The sequence below is a fragment of the Carcharhinus amblyrhynchos genome, chromosome 12 (assembly GCF_965287045.1).
Source record: "Carcharhinus amblyrhynchos chromosome 12, sCarAmb.v2.hapA, whole genome shotgun sequence".
NCBI classification, from domain to species: Eukaryota; Metazoa; Chordata; class Chondrichthyes; order Carcharhiniformes; family Carcharhinidae; genus Carcharhinus; species Carcharhinus amblyrhynchos.
The window spans coordinates 71,237,762-71,262,425 of NC_137335.1; the positions used below are offsets into that span (position 1 = coordinate 71,237,762).

At 42.8% G+C, this 24,664-nt stretch overlaps 1 protein-coding gene across 1 annotated transcript in view; it reads right to left on the reverse strand.

Annotated features, from left to right (window-relative positions):
• Positions 1–24,664, reverse strand: part of ryr2a (ryanodine receptor 2a (cardiac)) — a 662,889-nt gene that overhangs the window by 454,240 nt on the left and 183,985 nt on the right. Inside the window, exon 2 of the mRNA XM_080200677.1 lies at positions 3,103–3,222. Coding sequence (XP_080056803.1) covers positions 3,103–3,222 — 120 coding nt within the window. The remainder of the gene's footprint in view (positions 1–3,102; positions 3,223–24,664) is intronic.

Below are 24,664 nucleotides of genomic sequence, written 5' to 3' on the forward strand. Positions count from 1 at the left end.
GAATGTGTTGGCAATTCTTGAGAGTGTGAAAATAGATAAGTCCCCTGGGCCGGATGGGATTTACCTGAGGATTCTCTGGGAGGCTAGGGAAGAGATTGCAGAGCCTTTGGCTTTGATCTTCATGTTGTCATTGGCTTCAGGTATAGTTCCGGAAGACTGGAGGATAGCAAATGTTGTCCCCTTGTTCAAGAAAGGGAGTAGAGACCATTCTGGGAATTATAGACCAGTGAGCCTTACTTCTGTTGTGGGCAAAGTTTTGGAAAGAATTATAAGGGATAGGATTAATAATCATCTAGAGGGAAATAAATTGATTAGGGATAGTCAACACGGTTTTGTGAAGGGTAGGTCGTGCGTCACAAACCTTATCGAGTTTTTTGAAAAGGTGACCAAAGAGGTGGATAAGGGTAAGGCAGTTGACGTGGTGTATATGGATTTTAGCAAAGCGTTTGATAAGGTTCCCCATGGTAGGCTATTGCAGAAAATGCAGATGCATGGGATTGTGGGTGATTTAGCAGTTTGGATCAGGCTAGCTGATAGAAGACAGAGGGTGGTAGTTGATGGGAAATATTCAACCTGGAGTGCAGTTACAAGTGGTGTACCTCAAGGATCTGTTTTGGGGCCACTGCTGTTTGTCATTTTTATAAATGACCTGGATGAGGGTGTAGAAGGATGGATTAGTAAATTTGCTGACGACACCAAAGTCGGAGGAGTTGTAGACAGTGAGGATGGATGTTACAGTTTGCAGCAGGGCATAGATAAGCTGCAGAGCTGGACCGAGGGGTGGCAGATGGAGTTTAATACGGAAAAGTGTGAGGTGATTCACTTTGGTAAGAATAACAGGGGTACAGAATATAGGGCTAATGGAAGGACTCTTAGTAGTGTCGACAAGCAGAGGGATCTCGGGGTACATGTGTATAGCTCCCTGAAAGTGGGCACCCAGGTTGATAAGGTTGTTAAGAAGGTGTACGGTGTGTTAGCTTTTATTGGTAGAGGGATTGAATTTCGGAGCCGTGAGGTCATGTTACAACTGTACAAAACTCTGGTGCGGCCGCACTTGGAGTATTGTGTACAGTTCTGGTCGCCGCATTATAAGAAGGATGTGGAGGCATTGGAAAGGGTGCAGAGGAGGTTTACCAGGATGTTGCCTGGTATGGTGGCAAGGTCTTATGAGGAAAGGCTGAGGGACTTGAGGTTATTTTCATTGGAGAGAAGAAGGTTACGAGGTGACCTGATTGAGGCATACAAGATGATCAAAGGATTGGATACGGTGGACAGTGAGAGCCTTTTACCTCGGATGGTGATGGCTAACACAAGGGGACATAGCTATAAATTAAGGGGTGGTAATTATAGGACGGATGTCAGAGGCAGGTTCTTTACTCAGAGGGTAGTATGGTCGTGGAATGCCCTGCCTGCAGCAGTTGTGGACTCGCCAACTTTAAGGGCGTTCAAATCGTCTGTGGATAGGCATATGGATAACATTGGAATAGTTTAGGTTAGAGGGTCATTGGATTGGTTCCACTGGTCAGCGCAACATCGAGGGCCAAAGGGCCTGTACTGTGCTGTAATGTTCTATGTTCTATGCTCTAAGTCAATCACCATCATAAGAACATAAGAACGTAAGAAATAGGAGCAGGAGTAGGCCATCTAGCCCCTCGAGCCTGCCCCGCCATTCAATAAGATCATGGCTGATCTGATAGTGCTTCAGTTCCACTTACCCCATAACCTTATTGATCATGACTGAGAACTATGTTGCCGTTCCTCCACTGTCTGTGCATCCTGGAACTCCCTCCCTAACAGCACCATGGAGGTCAGTAAATCAAGAAGGCACCTTTTCAAAGGCATTTAGAGATGGGCAATAAATGCTGGCCTAGCCAGCAAATCCCACATCCCTTGAATTAATAAAAAAAACTGAACTAGATGTGACTTTAATGGTCCCTTGTGCTAATAATAACATGATGGCACTCACTGTCAAAACACATATATAAATAATAGCTGCTTGGATGTGGCATTAAAGGACAATTGATTTTTAAAGAACCATATTCAAGCAAAGAGACAATTAGAGGAAAAGAGAGTAATATATTTCTGCAAGAAACAAGGCATTTGTGCATTCTTACAAGAGTATCACTCCAAGTTAAATTGTATGGTTTTCAGCATCTCTAAAATAGACAAAAGTCAGCAATTTAATCAGGCTCTGGCATGGCTCACTTTTTAATAAAGAAATATGTATTCCTTATGATAGCCTGTCTGTCATTAGTGCTGGTACAATGGCACAGTTAGCACTGCCGCCTCACACCACCAGGGACCCAGGTTCCAATTCATCTTGAGTGACTGATGCAGTTTCAGAGAACTGTTGCAGGCTCAATGGGCTGAATGGCTTTGATCTGCACTGTAGGGATTCTGTTATTATTCATTAGTGTAACAAGTAAGTTTACAATAACACTGCAATAAAGTTATTGTGAAAATCCCCTAGATGCCTGTTTGAGTACACTGAGGGAGAACTATACACCTAACTGGCACATCTTTCACACTTTGGAAGGAAGCCAGGGCAGCCAGAGGAAATCCATGCGGACACAGGGAGAAAGCGCAGACTCCAGACAGATAGTGCCCAAGCTGGGAATCAAACCTGGATCCCTGACGCTGTGAGGCAGCAATGCTAACCACTGTGCCACCGTGCCAGCCTATAACTTGACTTAACAAAGATAGCCTTATAGAAAAGTTCCAGCCCCTCACACATCAAGAATAGACATGTAAGCACAGTAGTAATACTAATTGTTATAAAACAACAGCTTCTTAATGGGTGCATATTACTTTTTTAAAATCATTAAATCTTCACAAGCACAGTTGAATCCATCAGTCATATTATGGAAGGATGAATTAATTACTTTAAACTGCTCTTTAAACATATCACAGCTCTTCATTATTTTTAATCATCTATCATTCAGCTTCTGACTGTTCCTGAGTTATTATTCCTTCCACAGCACCATGTATTCTGCAGCAATGTATATTTCTCAACGCTATCAATGGCTGACGTGGTGGAAGTCACTGATGCCAAGCTCTAGGGGGACTGATGAGAGCGTAATCGAAGATCACAAAAGGGCTCACCTTAGAGTTTGATGTAGACTCCAAAAAACAGAGTCGGTTACCAAATCCTTCTGCAGCAAGACAGAGTTTGAGGTGCTCCTTGTGGAAGGTGGCACTGCACTGCAGCACGACTTCATCATTCTGCAAGAAGACAAATTAAATACACGCATCATTTGGAGTTCTTGGTCTAATGAACAGCTTATACTAGTTTGTTTATTAGTGTCTCAAGTAGGCTTACATTAACACTGCTATGAAGCTACTATGAAGATCCCCCAGTCGCCGCATTCCGGTGCCTTTTCGGATACACTGTGGGAGAAATAAGCCTGGCCAATGCACCTGACCCACCCGTCTTTCAGATTGTGGCAGACTTTCATCTCTCGTAAAATAACTGGGAGCAGCACAGTGGCACAGTGGTTGGCACTGCTGCCTCACAGCGCCAGTGATCTGGGTTTGATTCCTGATTTGGCTCACTCCTGTGCGGAGTCTGCACATTCTTCCTGTGTCTGCATGGGTTTCCTCTGGGTGCTCATCATCATCATGCAGTTTGACTTATGTGTGGTCATAGGGCCATGCTGGTGGCCCCAAACCAACAGGGATGACTCTTTAGGTAAAGATAAAGTTGCCATTGTCCCAGCGTCTTTCGGACTGTGGGAGGAAACCGGAGCACCCGGAGGAAATCTGTACAGATACGGATAGGAAGTGCAGACTCTGCACAGACAGTGACCCAAGTCGGGAATTGAACTCAGGTCCCTAGCACTGTGAGGCAGCAGTGCTAACCACTGTACAATCGTGCCACCCATGGGACAGTTGGAAAATGCAGCCCAGTAAATGAGCATCGACAAGATTTCAATGCTTTGTCATTCTCCAAAATAATTCCTAAAAATACTACAAAACGTAAAGTGCAAAGCGATAGAGAAAAGCCAAAAGCAATCCAAAACGTGTGCTTATATAGCACCTTGAACATAAAAAAAAATCCTAATGAAGTCCAGGGAAGAGAGAACAGAAATTGAGTAAACTTGGGAGAGTTGCAAGAGATGCCCAACATTGTGTTTAAACAGGGAATATTTTAAAAATAATGAATACTCAAATAGGTGGTGTTAATGTTGTAAATAGGCAGGAAAAGGGAGGCAGAGGTGCTAGAGAATTCCAGAAGAAAAGGTTGAAATGGCGATAAGTTTTATCATTGCTGCACTCAACCCTGGAACACCTATGTCAGATTCCTATTTGTTGACTACAGCTCAGGCTTCAACATCATTTTTCTCACGAAACTCAGCTCCAAATTCTGTGGCCTGGGCCTCAGCACTTCCCTCTGTGACTGTATCCTGAACTTCCTAACTCACAGACCATAATCAGTCAGGATAGGCAACAACACTTCCTCCACGATCATCCTCAACACCAGTATCCCACCAGGATGCATTGTCAGGCCCCTACCATATTCCTTATACACCTATGACTATGTGGCCAAATTCTCCTCAATTTTCATGTTTGCTGACGACACCACCATAATGGATCGGATCTCAAACAACAATACGACAGAGTACAGGAGTGAAATAGAGAATCTGGTGAATTGGTGCAACAACAATAATCTCTCCCTCAATGTCAACAAAATGAAGGAGATTGTCATTGACTTCAGGAAGCATAAAAGAGAACATGTCCCTGTCTACATCAATGAGGACGAAGTAGAAAGGGTTGAGAACTTCAAGTTTTTAGGTGTCCAGATCACCAACAACCTGTCTTGGTCCTCTCATGCCAACACTATAGTTAAGAAAGCCCACCAAAGCCTCTACTTTCTCAGAAGACTAAGGAAATTTGGCATCTCAGCTATGACTTTCACCAACTTTTACAGATACACCATAGAAAGAATTCTTCTTGATTATATCACAGCTTGGTATGCCTCCTGCTCTGCCAAAGACCGCAAAGAACTACAAAGGCCCATGAATGTAGCCCAATCCATCACGCAAACCAGCCTCCCATCCATTGTCTACACTTCCCGCTGCCTCAGCAAAGCAGCCAGTATAATTAAGGACCCCACGCACCCTGGACATTCTCTCTTCCACCTTCTTCCATCAGGAAAAAGATACAAAAGTCTGAAGTCATGTCCCAACCAACTTAAGAACAGCTTCTTCCCTGCTGCTGTCAGACTTTTGAATGGACTTACCTCGCATTAAGCTGATCTTTCTCTACACCCTAGCTATGATTGTAACACTATATTCTGCACTCTCTCATTTCCTTCTCTATGAATGTTATGTTTGTCTGTAAAGAGTGCAAGAAACAATACTTTTTACTGTATACCAACACATGTGACAATAATAAATTAAATCAAATCAAATCAAAAGCAATTTGCATTGATGTAGGTTCTTTTACACAGAGCACGTCTCAAGGCAACGGGAGGATAAAATGAATGAAGTAAAGACAGCTGGTGCTAAATAATTACCAGGAAAGATAATTGAAGGTTTGGTTCAAAAAATGGGTTATGAGGAGATTTTTCAAGGCCAAGAGAGAAATGGGGAGGTTGGAGGGTGTAAGGCTTCCTCCAAACTGCAGGGATAGGACAGCCTAATGTCTCTTTCAAAGGTAAAGAACAAAAGCAAAGTGGTGTACAAAAGGGCAGAGTTTGGTGTCCAAAGGGTGTGGAAAGGAAGTGTAAGGCTGGAGGAGGTTGCAGAATTGGGGATTGGGGTGAGGTGGAGTGGGTGCAGAGTCAGGATGGATAGAACAAATTTATATGATATTCAATTGAATGCACTGGTTGATGGGTGGACAATGTAAGTCAGGATGGTTAGGCTAGCAGAACAAATGGAGGGTGAGGTTTCTAGTTCGTTGTGGGGCTTTATTTGAAGCTGGTGTACTTGGTCACTGCCTTTGTCCCTTCCGACACTCCTCGGGCAGCAGCAGACACAGGGTGGTCTGGATCTCAGGGGCTGATGGTGTGGAGCTTGTCCAGATGTTCAGGAGGGAAGTGTCTCCCAACAAAATCTCATTCACGCAAGGTTCACGTTGAATGCAAGCAGAAAGCTCATTTATTTACTAGTCACAAGTAGGCTTACATTAACACTGCAATGAAGTTACTCTGAAAATCCCCTGGTGCCACACTCTGGCGCCTGTTCGGGTACACAGAGGGAGAATTTGGCATGGCCAATGCGACTAACCAGCACGTCTTTCAGACTGCGAGGAAATCAGAGCATCCAGAGGGAACCCATGTAGACACAGGGATAATGTGCAGACTTTGCACAGATAGTGACCCAAGTCGGGAATGGAATCCATGTCCTCGGCATTGTGAGGCAGCAATGTTAAACACCATGCCATCGTGTCACCCATGACATATGTACATATTGAGATGCCATAAGCCTGGATAAGGGTTTCGACAGCAGTTGAGTGATGCGGGAGAAATGGTAAAGAAAAAGATTGGCAATGGTGAAGAAGTAGTCTTGGTGATGGATATGTCACAATTAAATAGGATGCATAAGCATTACACAGCTTATTTCAAAAGAGGAGGTGGAAGAGAACAGGATCAAAGGGACAACATTTTTAATGAAGGACAGAAATAATGGCTCATGCATAACATGAAGGAGGCAATCTATCAGCACAGGGGTTGTGTTGTACATTACAAATAATATCCTGGGCACCACCATTTCCATCCTTGGCAGAGCTGGCATCACAGTGGTGATGATGTGGGAATGCCGGCGTTGGACTGGCGTAAACACAGTAAAAAGTCTGACAACACCAGGTTTTAGTCCAACCGATTTATTTGACAATTATCAAATAAATCGGTTGGACTAAAACCTGGTGTTGTCAGGCTTTTTACTGTGATCACAGTGGTGTGCAGCAGGGAGGGAGATTGAATCACACAATCGTGGAATCCCTGCAGTGCAGAAGGAGGATATTCGGCCCATCAAGTCTGCACCGACCACAATCCCACACCAGGCCCTATTCCCGTAACCCCACATATTTGCTCTGTTGATCCCCTTTATATTAGCATGGCCAATCAACCTAACTGACACTTCTTTGGAATGGGAATCTTTGCTATGGGAATCCCAAATACCAAATCTGTACCCCACTAAGTCTCACAGCATCTGGTCAATCATGACTGGGATACGTCCTGCTGATTAACATGTACCACCAACTCCACCCCCACTAATTTGTAGAAGATGGAACAGGTTGCAGAGTTTGAGGAAAGGACAGAGGAAAAGAGTGATTTTTCAACAAGCACAAGGATTTTGAATGGACTATGTATAAATCTGTAAATTCAATGAGGTGTATTTACTTCAAACTGATTAATAAACCTTCGCTGAAAATGATAAAGGAATAAAAATGTACCATTGGATTGTAAATGAAGATGGAACAGTGTATCATTATAGATTTCCTGATTTTTTTTGTCCCCATTGTACATCTGAAATTCTAGAATATTTTCATTATGACATTGTTTCTGTTAACCATTCACACAGTGACCAATAAATCTAAATACATTAGCACACAGAGAGAGAAATACATAGAAATATCCACAACATGGACAGCACTCAAATTGGTTTGATACGTTTAGAATAACATATATAGAATCATAGAATCTCTACAGCGCAGAAGAAGGCCATTTGGCCCATCGAGCCCGCACCAACAACAATCCCACCCAGGCCCTATTCCCACAACCCCACATAATTACCCTGCTAATCCCCCTGAAACTAGGGTCAATTTAGCATGGCCAATCAACCTAACCCGCACATCTTTGGACTGTGGGAGGAAACCGGAGCACCCCGAGAAAACCCACGGGGAAATGTGCAAACACCATACAGACAGTGACCCTGAGCCGGAATCGAACCTGGGTCCCTGGCACTGTGAGGCAGCAGTGCTAACCACTGTGCCACCCTTATACCCTTATGGGTATACAAATGATCAGGGACACAGACATCAGATTTTAGTCATTACACTTGTGCATAAAACATGAATAACTCACAGCCAGATAATCTACAAAAAAATGTATAAGAGAAATAAACCCTGTCATCTCCTACTGACTTTTCAGATTTTGCCAACTTTTCTTCAAGCGGAGGAGTAAAAAAAAAATGAAAATTTAAATAAACTTCCAACAGCAATAGTAATTAACTTCTAATTAACATTAGCATATGCCCACACAGTGTCCTTGTCTCCAGGGAGTACCTGAGCTCTGGTTTTGAGGGAGCGCGACAGTTCAGCATCATAATAATTTGATAGACACAAATGGCGGTATTGTATTTAACACTGACCAGTAATTTAACTGGCAGCAGTCATGCCTTTAATCTCCTGGCTGACAGCTCTTCAGTCCGGCAGTGTCACTGGACATGGTGGCCACTGCTGGTATTGCAGCTGTTCTGATGTGGACATGCTGGCGACGGACTCGGGTAAACATTGTAAGAAGTCTCACAACGCATAGGTTAAAGTCCAACAGGTTTATTTGGTAGCAAATGCCACCCAAAAGTCAAAAACGCCACTGGCGTTTGCTACCAAATAAACCTGTTGGACTTTAACCTGGTGTTGTGAGACGTCTTACTATTGCAGCTACTCCCAATGTGGCCATGATGGAATTCAAGTCAGTGGGGTTGGGGATTTTTGAGATGTATATTGGAGGATTGATGCTCGGAAGCACAGAGGGTTAACAATAACGGAGCTTCATTTACAGGGTGGTGTTGACTACATGGCTGCTTCTTCACTAGTGACCTGTGACCATGTAGCAGTCATGAAACTCACTATAAATGCAAGTCTTTCTTTCTTTCAAACTATTAATGAGAGGTGTCACAGGAGATCACACTGTAACATGCTCAGATTTCCAACTAGAATTTTTCATGCTGTGGAAATCCTCCTTCACAGCTCTGGATCCTTAAATCTGACCCCAATAAATGGGATGCTTAACTCCTCTCTGTGACTGACAGTTTCAATAATACTCTAAAATGCAGATTGCAAGGGAATGCCAAAGTGTACAACTAAATATTACTAATTAAAAACGTCATTATAAGTGGCTGCAAGGATAGAGATTGTGGGACTCTGCTCCAGTGGATGGCCCACTTCACTTCCTGACTTGTTTTGAAATTATTTTCTAACTTTCTTAGGTCTCTGGTGTCAGCCCCATCTCAAATCCAGCGAGTACCAACTGATGTGTAGCCAAGCCTCTATGCCACTCATAAATCATCTGTTGTCTCTTTCCAATATTTAAATATTTTTAACCGGTATTTTCATAAATCAACCTGGCATTTCTGCTCTCCCATCATTTGCAAAATGCAAAGAATTAATTATTTCCGTTGCAGTTCTGTACAATATCCAAGTCTTCTGTTGATCATGTAAGAGACCCCACCACAAGTACATAACAGTGCTGTTGGGAGTACAACACTTCAAGGTCAGAACCTGGTGCAGACAAGAAGACTGAAATTAGTGCAGCCAGAGAGTTCCAGCTTAGTTGCAGATTGGGGGATTGTTGGGGACAACTTCAATAAAGTTGGAAAAATAAAGTCAATTGAATTACAAACAGAAAGATATGAAACTTTAGGGAATCCAGTGGATTATATTCTTAATACAGTGTTGTACAAATGACAGGCTCACTTACTAGCACTGCACTTATGACATATTCCTAGATTACTGCACTATATATGATATATTCATAGATTACAACACAGTGCTGGTGAGATATTCAATAATTAATAAGTACTTTGATAGATTGCTGCATGGATTGCTATAATTTTCAGATTACAGTACTGGACAAATCTGATATTCAGAGATTACAACTGTCATGAAATCCATTGATCAGTTGCACCCCTGGGTGCTAAGTAAGCAGTCTATGGTATAGGGTGCTCCCTCGCTTGTTACATTTGTTCCTACCTAGTAACAAGGGTGGGACCCCTTTGGGAGTTCTTTGATAGGTCATCAGATCATTTTAAGGGCCAGTGAACAACTCTTCTCGAGAGAGTATTTTTGAGGCAGTCAGGGTCGGGGAGACAGCCAGAGAGTCTGTATTCGTTGGAGTTTAGAAGGATGAGGGGGGATCTTATTGAAACTTATAGGATACTGCAAGGCCTGAATTGAATGGATGCGGACAGGATGTTTCCACTCTGTGACCAGAACTCTCCACTCACCTGACGAAGGGGCAAACCCTGAAAGCTAGTGGGTTTACTATCAAATAAACTTGTTGGACTTTAACCTGGTGTTGTGAGACTTCTTACTGTGTTTACCTCAATCCAACGCTGGCATCTCCACATCAGGAAAAACTAGAACCAGAGGGCACAACCTCAAGCTAAAGGGACAATCCTTTGAAATAGTGATGAAGAGGAATTTCTTCAGCAAATGAGTGGTCAACCTATGGAACTCTTTGCCATAGAAGGCTGTGGAGGCCAGGTCATTGAGTGTCTTTAAGACAGAGATAGATAGGTTCTTGATTAATAAGGGGATTGGGGGTTATGGGGAAAAGGCAGGAGAATGGGGATGAAAAAATATCAGCCATGATTGAATGGTGGTGAAGGCTCAATGGGTCGAGTGGCCTAATTCTGTTCCTATGTCTTATGATCTTATGGTCACAGGCACAGAGGCAAGGATAGGCCCAATCAGTAAGTTAAAAAGGTGACGCAAAAAAGTAGACTCTAAATTTTTTAAAAAAGAGCTGTTCTTGGCAGACTGGATCCATTCTGTGGGAGCACGGGTAAATGTACCCCATTGGTGTTCTGCTTGGCACAACTGTAGAACTGAAAATGTGCTTGAAAGTTAGTGTTCGAGTGCATGTAAGAATCCAGGGGGAAGGAATTTCAGAAGGCATAAAACCATGGGAAGTGAGTTTTTGGTAAAGCCAGCCGAGTGGGAGAGACTTTTAGAGGGAATTCTCAGGAGAGATCTTCAAAGGTGTAGCTGAGAATCCCTCAACATTTAAAAATTCAGCAAGATTGTTTGTCTTGGTGTCTCCTGACATCCAGGTGGGTGCTTGAGAAATCCATGGACTCTGTCTTGGTTTCATTTGTCTGTCGCGTGGTGTGTTTGACCACATTTTGTCTGTTAATTCACACATAGTTCATACTTACCCTGAATAAGTATAAGATGTATATTGTTAATTGTTTTATCTTTCTGAACTTATACAGTTTTTTCTTGTTTCTTCAAAATTTGTACAATCTTATGGCTTTATTCCAAATGCAGGTATCTTGAATCTCAACCTTTATCTGCTTTGAACAAAACGTTGCAGGTCATTATCCGGATCTCTCCCACATCCTAGAGTCTGCCCAAGGATCATAACACAGCTCTGTTGGAATTCAATAGTCACATATTGCTTCACTGAAAAAAGTGATTCTCACAGAAATCTTACTGCAATAATACAATATTCATTGAGTACTGAGCTGTGAAAGTATTGGTGGCAACCTGTGGATTGCTTCTTCATTGATGGATGAAAACCAACTGAGAATGTGATTAAAGATAAAGTCCAACTTTCTAGAATTTGGGCTTTGCCTGTGAGCAGTGTTGACTCAACAACACTGAGGATTAAAGTTTGTTTACTGGTATCACAAGTAGGCTTACATTAACACTGCAATAAGTTACTGTGAAAATCCCCTAGTTGCCACCTGTTCAGGTACACTGAGAGATAATTTAGTGTGGCCAATGCACCCACTCAACAGGTCTTTCAGACTGTGGGAGGGAGCCCATGCAGACATGGGGAGAACATGCAGACTCTGCACAGGTAGTGACCCAAGCCGGGAATCGAACCCGGGTCCCCCGCACTGTGAGGCAGCGGCGCTAACCACTCTGCCACCGTGGATTGTTGATGAACCAGTAGGTGGGGGCCCCTATATAGATTTCAGAGCATTGTAGAATCTCTTCCAGTCTTTGCGGTCCACATAATCTTTACAGGGATATGCCTTTCGAAGGCACAATTTCCCTTATTCCTTTTTCCGGCCAAATTTCAAAACGTTGGGACCCTACACAATGGGAAAACTGCCAATACTGCTGCAAAACACACAATTTCAAATTTCACAGTCAGATGAAGACAGATGCTCAACCCCTAGGAAGCATGAAAGACCCCTTTCGAATCACACCACCCCGAAATTCTTCAAATGTTTCTGACATAAGACTCAAAATGCAATGACCTGTTCTGAAATAATGGCCAGAGTTTTACCAGCACGCCTGCCCCAGAGTCAGGGTGGGCAAGGCTTGCAGAACGGCTTTCTCCTATTGACCCCGAATGTGGCCTTACAAGCCTCGGGCAAGCGAGGCGGTAAGATTCCAGCAATTAAGTGCATCAGAAATGAACAAGTAAAATTTCTCTGGAATATACAACCAGAAAGTTGCTTCAAGAACCACAGAAGGAAGAAAAAAAGACAAGTCTGAACACAGAGACTCCAGCACAATAGGGTATGTTATACCCATAACCGTCAGACAATCAATGCAATGTGTCCATTTTCACTGCGTATTAGTAAATTCCAGGTTTTGCTGAGAGAGATTGCCTCATGGTCACCAGTTTGAGCCTCAAGACATAGAGGCATATCTGGAACTTCACTCCCTGGGGTCAACTAAGGAGACAGATCTTAATGTTTAGCTTTGCAATGACAAGACGATGGTTAGTGCGATAGTCAGTGCCACACATGGTTTTCATTACAAGCACGTCCTCCCAGTTTTTCTGCCTGGCGATGACGTAGTTGACCAGATGCCAATGCATAGGAAGAGGGTGCATCTGTGATGCCTTGCTGTGATTAGGGAGGTGGCAAACTGTGCTGGTGATTAAGAGCCCAGGCTCAGCACACGACTTCAATGAGAGGAGAACTTTGCTGCTACTTCTTTGAGTGACCTCTTCCCATGCCTGGTGATCTGCAGCAACACACTTCCAGCATGATATTGCTCACATTTGCTGCACCAAATGGAGTGCCAGTTTTGAAAAGACACTGTCAACTCTGAAGTGGCCTCCTTAGATTATTGCTTCTAAGTGCAGCTATATTTATCTATTGCAATGTCTTTCACGACCTTCTCTAAATGCAATTAAGTTACTGTAAAAATCCCCTAGGCTTACTTAAATGCTGTGTGTGGTCGGCTTGGGCATAAAACTTTGACTCATCATTTTGTCACAAATGATGTTTCAGTCAGATTTTTGACAGTAATGGGCTTTTTGGTGTAAACACACAGCTGACAGATTTCCAAGAGGTAATTCCTCACAACTTCTCCAACTAAACTCTTTCCAACAATTTTCTTTTGTCACGAGTAAAAAAAAAAGGCATTGAAATGTTTCTAATAAATGTTTTACTGGCCGGAATTCTCCCACCACACCCGCAGCTGGGATTCTCCACTGCGGCGCAGTGTATGGCAATGTGGCTGAGCGTTAAAGTTGATTTATTAGCCAGGATACCTGGGATAAATCCCCTGTTCTTTCCAAAATATGTTTTGTTGAATTCACAGAATCCCTACAGTGCAGAGTAAGGCCATTCGACCCATCGAATCTGCACCGACCACAATCCCACTCAGGCCCCTACCCCTGGATTTACCCTATCGGTCCAAAAATGGTGCTCCATGGAGAACCACATCATTTCCCAGCAGTGGAGAATCCTTCGTACTGGATATATTAAGGAAATATCAACCTACTTTGAATCTTTTCATGTTTTCAGTACAATTAATTATTTCTGAATGTACTTTGAATCAGTTCCTGGAAGATGAAGGGTCAATTTTAGATGTGGTGAGAAAGTGCTGCCTGCATGGTTTGAGTTAATCAGAACCATATGCATGGACGGGCTGTTTATGCATTTAGGATACGCTGCTTGGGTGGTGACTATGGATTTTGACCATGAGTCATGTTCACAATTAATGTATTAATGAGTTAATGTAAGCATTGGCAGACATGACAACATGATCGGAACACAACAGGGCAGGAACAGCCCCTGGCTACAGGGGATAAAAAGATTAGATTTAGAGAAGTTTGTTGCACAGATGTCAGAAAGATGCAGGGAGGGAAGGGGTGTAGCATCAGTGGGAAGCAAGAAGCATCTGAACTGTGATAGTAATTGCCTTAACTTGTTAAGTATAGCTTTGATTGCTTAATAAATGGTCCTGATATCATTACATCAAGTGTCGCCTCATCCGAAATATATAGTCAGGTCTCTGAATCTTTTCCATAAAGGCAGAAATCAGCCACAATTTCCAGTCTAGATCTTTAGCTACCTTAAGGTTATCTTAAGCTTATTTACTAGTGCCACAAGTATAGGCTTGCATTAACACTGCAAGGGAGCTACTACAAAAATCCCCTCATCGCCACATACTGGCGTCTGTTCGGGTACACTGAGGGAGAATTTAGCATGGCCAGCACGTCTTTTGAACTGTGGGAAGCACCCAGTGAAAACCCATGCAGACACGGGGAGAACATGCAGACTCCACACAGACAATGACCCAAGCCGGGAATCAAACCTGGGTCCCTGGCACTGTGAGGCAGAAGTGCTAACTACTGTGCCACTGTGCTGAATGAGCAAGAACTAAAAATATGCTATCATTGCCTCCTCGCCCCCAGTAAAAGTCATTTTTTTCATTGTCTATTGCAAAGTATTTATCAATAAAATAATTTTCTACACATTGAATAAGCTGATATATAAAGGTAATAATCTATGATTTAATACAGCGTGTAAAAATTGAGTAACTACAAAAATATTGTTCTCAGTACACATGGCAGAGACATAACACATTCAGCTGGGTGATTCTCCGATTTCTGCAAAGCATCTATAATGAGGCCTGGGGTGGTATTTGGCACAAATGTAATTGAGTTATCTGGATTAGCCTTAGTAGGGATCCCTCATGAGAGAGCAGAATTTTGACATCAGGGAATGCACTACATCTTAGGGCCGGTCAGATTGGGATATAGCAGGATAGCATAAAAAATCAAAAGCAGGAAGAAATTAAATAAAAGTTGGTAATTGTTCACATTTCAAATCAACTTATCCCTGACTGCACCAGGGGTGAGAGACTAACGAGTCTTACACATAAGGGCATATATTATAGCTATTTACCAATCTAGATAGGACTTTGACAGAATATCCTGCACTGGCATCGTACCTGCAACTCTGTCTTTTACTATTTGGACTTTCTGTCCTACCAAACTGGCATTGTCAGTCATAAGACCATAAGAATAAGAGCAGAATTAGGCCACTCGGCCCTTCGAGTCTGCTCTGCCATTCAATCATGGCTAATATTTTTCTCATCCTCATTCTCCTGACTTTTCCCCATAATCCCTGATCCTGTTATTAATCAAGAATCTATCTATTTCTGTCTTAAAAACACTCAATGACCTGGCCTCCACAGCCTTCTGGGGCAAAGAGTTCCACAGATTCACCACTCTCTGTCTGAAGAAATTCCTCATCTCTGTTTTAGAGGATCGTCCCTTTAGCCTGAGGTCGTGCCCTCTGGTTCTAGTTTTTTCCAACTAGTGGAAACATCCTCTCCACGTACACTTTATCCAAGGCCTCGCAGTATCCTGTAAGTTTCAATAAGATCCTGCCTCATCCTTCTAAACTTCAACAAGTACAGACCCAGAGTCCTCAACCACATTGAACAAGCTCTTCTTTCCAGGAATCATTCTTGCAAACCCCCTCTGGACCCTTTCCAAGGCCAGCACATCCTTCCTTAGATATTTAGGCTTAGCTCATGCCTGACAATAGGTTCTTATTTTCCAGTCACTCATGGTTCAAGGTACCTCGCTTTATTATAATTTAGATTTCCAAAACTACATCCGATAAACATCTAGCCTAAATCCACAGTTTGCCAATATTGAGTTTCTATGTATATATATACATAGGCCAATATATGTAAAATCACCATTGTCCCAGCTGATCATAGGGAGAGAGCTGACTGGTGGTGATTTTAACCTGAGAATCACTGCACCTCAGGCATGGCGAAAGGATGAGAAGGCAGACTTTCATGACTAACCTCTGCCAGTACAGAAATTCAACCCGTGCTGTTGGCATTATTCTGCATCACAAACCAGCTGCCCAGCCAATTGAACTAACCGACTCCCCAGCCAACATATATACATACTGGAAGGCAATTGAATATAGTTAAGACAATTCTAAGGTAATACCTTAAAGTTATTAAAAGCTTGAATTTGTATCAGGGATGGCACAGTGGCACAGTAGTTAGCACTGCTGCCTCACAGTGCCAAGGACCCGGTTCGATTCCAGCTTTGGGTGAATGTCTGTATGGAGTCTGCGTGGGTTTCCTCCAGATGCTCTAGTTTCCTCCCATAGTCCAAAAATGCGCTGGTTGGTATATTGGTCATACTAAGTTGCCCCTTAGTATCCCAAGATATGTAGGTTAGATGGATTAGCAGACTAAATACGTACGGTTACAGGGATAGGGAAAGATGCTTTTGGGGAGTCAGTATGCACTCGGTGGGTGAGACTTATGGTCTTGCTCATCACAAAACCATAAAATTCCGCCCAAGGTCAGTGGATCTTTCCACCGCCTGCTCTCGCCCATGGCAGGCAGGCCGGTAAAACCATAAATAACTTGTTACAATGAGTGCAGTCAACTTTGAGAAAGAAGATGAGTTTCAGCAGCTTGCAGAAAACCCCTTGACCTCAAGCAATTCCCAGCCAGATTTGAAAAGCTATTTTTCTGCTACAGACTGAGCTTCTTCTATTAAGCACATCATCACATGGCCGTGCATACCTAAATCTACCTTGCATTACTTTAATCACAACCCCAGGGAAAATATCCACCTATAAACAAAAATCCATTGGCTCTATCCTAACTACTGGTTGCTAACTGTATTTAAAGTGGCTTTTAAGTCTGTAAGCGGAATGTTGCTTATTTGGAAACAATGATGTTAGAAATTAGAGTTGGTTCTCTTCATGTTTAAATATTGTTAAACTGTTAATAGTTAAGCTGCTTCATTTGTTAGTGTTTTGATTAAACTGCATTATTAAATAAAGTTACACACTACCTGGCTAAAATTAGTAATTATCCTACTCTCCCAGCATCTGAGCTAAATGTTTTCCATGCACACTGACAGCCTGCAAGAAAATCTGAATTTTAAACCTACCCCTTAAACCAAAAAATAAATATATATATAGATTGAACGTGTGTCATTGCAGTAAGCATGAATAAAAATCTCTTTTCAGGAAAGATGAGTATTTGAACGCTTATGATAGAGGTGAAAAAATACTTCTTTCATTAGAGATTGTAACGGTAGTTTCTCAGTGATATTTTGTTTTAGGATGTTTGCCTTTTCTCCATAAAGCCAGTGCTCCTACTAAGCATGTCCATTTTTATACACATTATTTATAACTTTGATCAAAAAGATATATTAAATACGGTGGCCAAACGGGCCATTTAAAATGGCGTTTTGTAAAGCACTCTGGGACAATTGGGCAAGAAACTGAACTGACAGGCTGCAGTTTAAAGACAGAGACAAACAGGCTGCAACCCTGACGAGTGAATAAACAGGATATGGGTCATCTCCAGGATGAAAGGGACTTTATAGTCGCACTGGCTTGTTTCATCTCTAAGACGAAAGAGACTTTCTGGCCACACAGGGTGTGTACCAGACATAAGGGCACTGTGAACCTTATTTAGGAGGGAGGGATGTGACCTATGTGCCTCTACAGACATGGCCGCTGGGGACACACCCAGAGATCAGTGCGGTAGCAGCTGATTGGACCCTTATCAATCAGGGTGATCAAGTTCTGATCAATTGATTGGCAATGGCCAAAAAGGGGCGTGAAACCAAACAGGGTACAAAGGGTGCTGCACAACCAGGAATCAATCTCTGTCTCTCACCCCACAAACGAGCGACAACAATGGTGTCCATTGCCAGCAAGAGGAGAGCCACCACGCCCGAGAAGGAAGGAAGACCAGAGCAGAATGCTAGACCTGACCAAAGGACCAGACAACACAGATGACTACCGAGACCAGCACACAGATAAAGGCCAATATCTGCTTGGGTACTTGCCAGTCACACAAAGTTAAGTCAAGGTCTTGTATTGGACTTGAACTTTAGTATTTTCCTGTAAGATAACTTATTGTTAGTCGGGTGGGTGATTATTGATTGTGTGGGTTTAAATAAATATTGGTTGTACTAATAAGACGTCTACTCATAGTTATTTGTCCACCGTATAAGGGTTAAAACAGACTGTGCAGCAGGGAACAACACTTAGATCGTTGTCAAGCACAGCACTGATGTTATCTGTGACGGTGTCCCAACTTGAAACATCGGTTCATGGTGGTGTATAGGTTTGTTTTTGGAATGGTGTGAGGAGTCACAAGAAACCCCAGTGAGAAGTACAGGATAATGGTTATTAAAGACTATTTATTAAATTGAAGAAAAGACAATAAGAGATGGCCAGGATTACAATAATCTAAGAGAATTAAGTATGAATCACTAAATACATGTAGTTTATGTAGAAATTACCCCCTTGTTCAAAAATATATCTATGATCCCTGAACGCCTTAAGACTTCTCCCTTCCCAAATACCATCCAAATTAAATAAATCTATAAATCAAAATCCAGCTTATAGTTACCATACAATAGAAGGCTGAGGATCAAGACTGGGAAACATATTTTCTTGGTGAAGCAGTGATATTTAAACAGCTTTCATAAAGATTTCTGCACTGTGTTGGCTCCAAGACTTAAATGTGGGTCTGATCTCCTGGCTCTGAATTGTGGATCGGCCTCTCAGGCTTTTAGATATGAACTGACCTCTCAGCTATTAGATGCCTAGCCTGCGTCCTTCTGGGGATGCTGGGCAATTATACAATGTTTCCTCTTTGATCCTTCATTCTGTGTAATTGGCTGTCTGCATCTCCCAAATTCACTGACTCTAGAAATTAGCATGTGCATACCTCCACTGATCTCTCAGTCATCCAGGTAAGCTGTTTCCTAGTGATAGGTCAGTTTATACCTGGTATTGTCTCGATGCCTGCTAATCTCATTACTGAAAAAGTCACTTCCCATCATGCCTTTTGAAGGCTGGCTACTGCTGTCACTTGGCAAATTTCTACCAGTTGCTGGGCAGGTCACATCCGATCATGCCTTGTTAAATTCGTGCTACTGCTGTTACTAGGCAGATCCATGACATCATGAAGAAATTTAAAAACAATTTAACGCATCTCTGTTGTTAGGGTGTTCAAGAATGCATTGTAAATCATGTTTAAAAAAAGAATTAACGTTGGCAAAACATTATCAAGTGTAAAATATGAAATATGAATGACTTATAGAGGTTTGGGAGCTGGATTTCATCCCAGTCATCTAACACCAATATTACAGACCTTCAAATTCCCTAGCTGGTCGGCTGCGCTGATGTCTGATGTAGAGTTCTGAATTCCTGACAAAGACAGGAGCTGCCTTGACGTATTAAAACAATGACACTGGGAAGGTTGGCACATTTTCCAACCAGTTGAAATGTTAGATGGTGAAATCTCTGCAAGTCAAAGAAATCAGGTTGAACTTTGGTCAGCTTGAGAAGCTGTTAACACTCATGGAACATACCCATCTCTGTGAGTTACACGTGTTGAGGGGAAAAATACACTAACATGCATGTTTCAGTATTTTGCCTGCCAGAGTCTGAACACAAGGACCAGGTCTTGTGATCCTTATCCTGATTATCACACTGCCTATCATATAATAGCATTGTACCACACAGGGTGGTGCACTGAAATGTAGTCTTTTTTTCATTCATTCCTGGGATATAGGCATCCCTGGCTGGTCAACAGCCTATTTCAGAGGGCCTTTGAACAGTCTATTTCAGAGGGCATTTATACACATTACTATGGCTCTGGAGCCACATGACGGTCAGACCAGGTAAGGATGGCAGATTTCCTTCGCTAAAGAACATAAGAACATAAGAAATAGGAGCAGGAGTAGGCCATCTAGCCCCTCGAGCCTGCCCCGCCATTCAATAAGATCATGGCTGATCTGTCGTGTCTCAGTTCCACATTCCCGCCCTCTCCCCATAACCCTTAATCCCCTTGCCTATTAAAAACCTATCAACCCGCATCTTAAAAATATTTAGCGAGGCAGCCTCCACCACTTCAACGGGCAGAGAATTCCAGAGATTCACCACCCTTTGAGTGAAGAAGTTCCTCCTCAACTCCGTTCTAAACCGCCCCCCCTTTATCTTGAGGCTGTGCCCTCTAGTCCTACTGTCCTTTCTGAGCGGGAAGAGTCTCTCCACCTCTATCCTATCCATCCCATTCATCATCTTATATGTCTCAATGAGATCTCCCCTCATTCTTCTAAACTCTAACGAGTACAAGCCTAGTTTATTCAGCCTCTCCTCATAGTTCAACCCCCTCAACTCCGGCATCAGCCTAGTAAACCTCCTCTGCACTCCCTCCAAGGCCAAAATATCCTTGCGTAAGTGCGGCGACCAAAACTGCACACAGTACTCCAGCTGCGGTCTCACCAGTGCCCTATACAGCTGCAGCAAGACCTCCCTACTTTTATATTCAAACCCCCTCGCTGTGAAGGCTAGCATCCCATTTGCCTTCCTGACCACCTGCTGCACCTGCAGGCTGGGTTTTTGCGACTCATGCACAAGGACCCCGAGGTCCCTCTGCACCATCGCACGCTTCAGTTTTTCACCATGTAAGTAATAGTCCTTCCTACCATTATTCCTACCAAAGTGGACAACCTCACATTTGCCAACATTAAATTCCATTTGCCAGTTCCTGGCCCATTCGCCCAGCCTATCTAGATCCTTCTGCAGACTCTCCACACCCTCCGCACAATTTGCCGTTCCACCAATCTTGGTGTCATCAGCAAATTTCAACAGCATACACTCGGTTCCCTCCTCCAGATCATCTATATAAATGGTAAATAGCTGAGGCCCCAGCACCGACCCCTGGGGCACTCCACTAGTCACCAACCGCCAATCCGAATAGCACCCATTGACCTCCACTCTCTGCTAAAGGACATTATTGATCCAGATGGATTTTTTCCAACAATCGACAATGGTTTCATGGTCAACAGTAGATTGTTAATTCTAGATTTTTTTTAATTGAAATCAAATTCAACCACCTACCATGGCAGGATTCGAACCAATTCGAACATTAACTGAGTATCTGGGTTAATAGTCTAACCATAATACCACTCAGCCATCGCCACCCAATTAAATTGCCGGGAACCGAACTTGGGCCAACCCCTTGGAAGGTGCCTATCCTCACCATTACACAACCATTGTTTTAATTAACTTTGATCTGTTTTACCTTCACACAATGTAACTCTCACTCCTAAATATGCCTTATGTAGAAGGCAGGGAGGATGAAAACAATGCTGCTCAATAAAGCCGGGACGCTACTGACAAACTACTGGTTTCCAGGAGACCTAAATGCCCAAGTATTTTAGCTAGTTTGTTGTTCCTGGTTGCCCCAGAGTGACACAAGAATGGATTGAGTTTCTGCTGCATTATTCCTCCAAATCCACCACCACATCGCAATGCAAACTTCAAAAGGATAGACTGCATCCCCCTTTCAAGAGTAATGTTGTCATTCAACAGCTACCCTGCTGCCGATTTTTTTTTTAATGGCCGTAACCTCAAAGATTATATTGCCATGATTGAATGTTTCAGGTTCTGACTCAGTAAAGATTTACTGTGATACCCTGAAGGCATTTGGAGATCTTCATCCCAGTGTAGCGTTTTTGAAAATTGCCACTGTGTTAACAGTTGATTCGAAAGGCATTTGAAAAACAGGTGAATGGTTTAATAGCATGAGCCCAACTTTATTGTATTCAAACTTCTGGAGGTTAATTGCAGGCTAACTCACTTTGACTACTTAAACAACTCGAAGGGGCCATGACTCTGATTCTGGCATCAATTATGGGAGAAAACTGCATCTCAACTTTGAAAGGAGATGACTGAAATAAAGACACGTCAGGGTCACATAAGACAAGTATACAGAAGATGGAACATATTCTAAAATTAAACAGGGATGATAAAGTATAGGAACACAGGTTAAAACTAACAAAAGACAATTTTTAAATTAATATCAAGCAGTTTCTTCTCAAACACACTTTGATCAACGTGGAGAATGGGCTTCTGCATCAGGAAGTGAAGACAAAATCCTGGAATTATTTAAGACATAATTGGATTTTTGGACAAAGATTCTTGATGAATCTTCGAAGATGGGTCAAATGGCCTTTCTAAGCTATAACCAATGTTGTTATCCAGCGATGAGGAAATTTGGAACAAGGGTGTATTTGGCTCGTTTGGCTCATTCTTTTGACAGGGTGTGTGCAGATTATCCTGTCAAGGGTGCTACTATTAACTGAACCATCTGAAGGAGATGATATTTTTGTTACTTCTCACTGTCTGGCTTGTCACTCAGCAGAAGTCCAGAATGTAGGGCTGAAGAGGCTCCAAAGAGAGTAGCTGATGTAGTTAAAATAGCCAAGGATTGCAAATAGAATGCAGATATTTTTAATTCCCCAATGCTAAGTTTTCTGAGACCCTTCATTATTAGACCATAAGGTATAGGAGCAGAATTAGGCCATTCAGCCCATCGTTGGAGAGTTGGTGCAGATTGGATGGGTCAAATTGGCCTTCTGCACTAAAGGGATTCTATGAAGGTTTTCCCTGCAGTGATAACACAAAAATCCAGAAGATGCACTATCCTTAACCATAATCTTCATTAATCTGACCACTCAAAACATCTGTATATGTCCCAGAAATATAAAACCTGCCTTGCACTATTATGAACCCACGTTACATGTCCTGCAGAGATGGTTATCCAATCAAGATTTCACAATGATGCTGTGTGAGCTTCTGATCTACACTGCTGAATTACAATTCCTCTACATTTACCAACCGCGATTCTGCAGGAACTAACTTTTTTTTTCATTTTTTTGTGTAATAAGCAACTTCATGTCTATCAATTCCTAACGTTCTGCCATTAAGAGAAGGGCTGGTGTTTGAACGTACATGCAATATTGGTACAGCCTCATAGCCGGAATAAGCTTCATCACTGGGAAAGGTTTCAGGGTTTGGTCAGAGCCAGTGCAACCACAGGGAAAACCCGGCGGCAAGACTTGAGGAGTGGCAAATAACTGAACAAACTTTTCATGTAACTGGATAAATAGACAGGATTCAGTAATAGGAATGAAAGGTCTGGATATACCGATATACATCCACAAAAGCTGACACACATTGATTTCCATATCTTTTCATTGAAGTCTTTCACAAAGAGGGTGGGACAGTGTTTTGCACTGCTGCCTCACAGCACCAGGGGCCCGGGTTCAATTCCGGCTTCAGGTCACTATCTGAGTGGAGTTTGCACATTCTCCCAGTGTCTGCATTGGGTTTCCTCCGGGTGCTCCGATTTCCTCCCATCCTCTAACAGTGTGCAGGTTAGGTGGATTAGCCATGCTAAATTGCCCCTTAGTGTCAGGGCAAATACGCGAGGTTACAGGAATAGAACCTGGGTGGGATTGTTGGCAGGGCAGGCTCGATGGGCCAAATGGCCTCCCTGTAGGGATTCTACGGTTTCTGTGAAAATTTCAGATTATATTCCTCACCACGTTTATGCGACAGTTATTACAAATTTGCACATCTGTATGACTATTCCCAAAGCTGCAAACTCATAAACAAAGCCAAAGACCGTGATTCAATCTAGCTTATTCTTATCTTAATGTTTATTGATTGTGTAAACTGCGCATAAAATCATCCGGCAACTGTTGCAGGAACATTTATGATGTGATGTGAGCCATAATAGACATAGTAATCTGCATTTCTCCTCATATGTGTCCAGCAGAAAGTGTAGAACAATGAGAGTGTCCAATCAGTATCAGAATACTCTCCTTTTTCATGCAAAACAAATGCCATTATAAATGCAGATTGTTTATTCCAGCTGATGCGTAATATTAATGTTTGAAAGTGAATAGTGGGCGGCTTGGGAGAGAGGGTGTGGTGGCACAAGGCCACTGGCTTTGCCCAGGGAGCCTTGCATTGGAGTTGGGCACCGTACACCTTACTGGCTGAAGTCACAATGTATACTGTAGCACCTTTAACGGTGGCACAGTAGTTAGCACTACTGCCTCACAGCTCCAGGAACCCGGGTTCGATTCCCGGCTTGAGTCACTGTCTGTGTGGAGTTTGCACATTCTCCCCATATCTGCATGGGTTTCCTCTGGGTAGTCCAGTTTCCTCCTACAGTCCAAAGATGTGGGGGTTAGGTTGATTGGACATGATAAATTGTCCCTTAGTGGCCTGGGATGCTTATGTTAGAGGAATTAGTGGGGTAAATATGTGGGGTTACAGGGATAAAGCCTGGGTGAAATTGTTGTCGGTGCAGACTCAATGGGCCAAATGGCCTCCTTCTGGGCTGTACGGATTCTATGATTTTATGATGTTAAGGCACTTTATAGGAGTATTATCAGACGAAGTTTAACACTGGGCCACGTAAGGAGACATTAGAGCCGCTTGGTCAAAGAGGTAGCTTCAATAGGGAGTCTTAAAGGAGGAAAGAGGAGGAGATGATAGAGTTTTAGGGGAACAATTCCGGCTGAAGACACAGCTACCAATGGAGGGGCAAGAGAAATCCGGGTGCACAGAAGGACTGAGTTGCTGGAATGCAGACTTCTTGGTGCATTCTCAGTGAGTTCTCAGTGGGTTGCAAATATAGGGAGGGATGA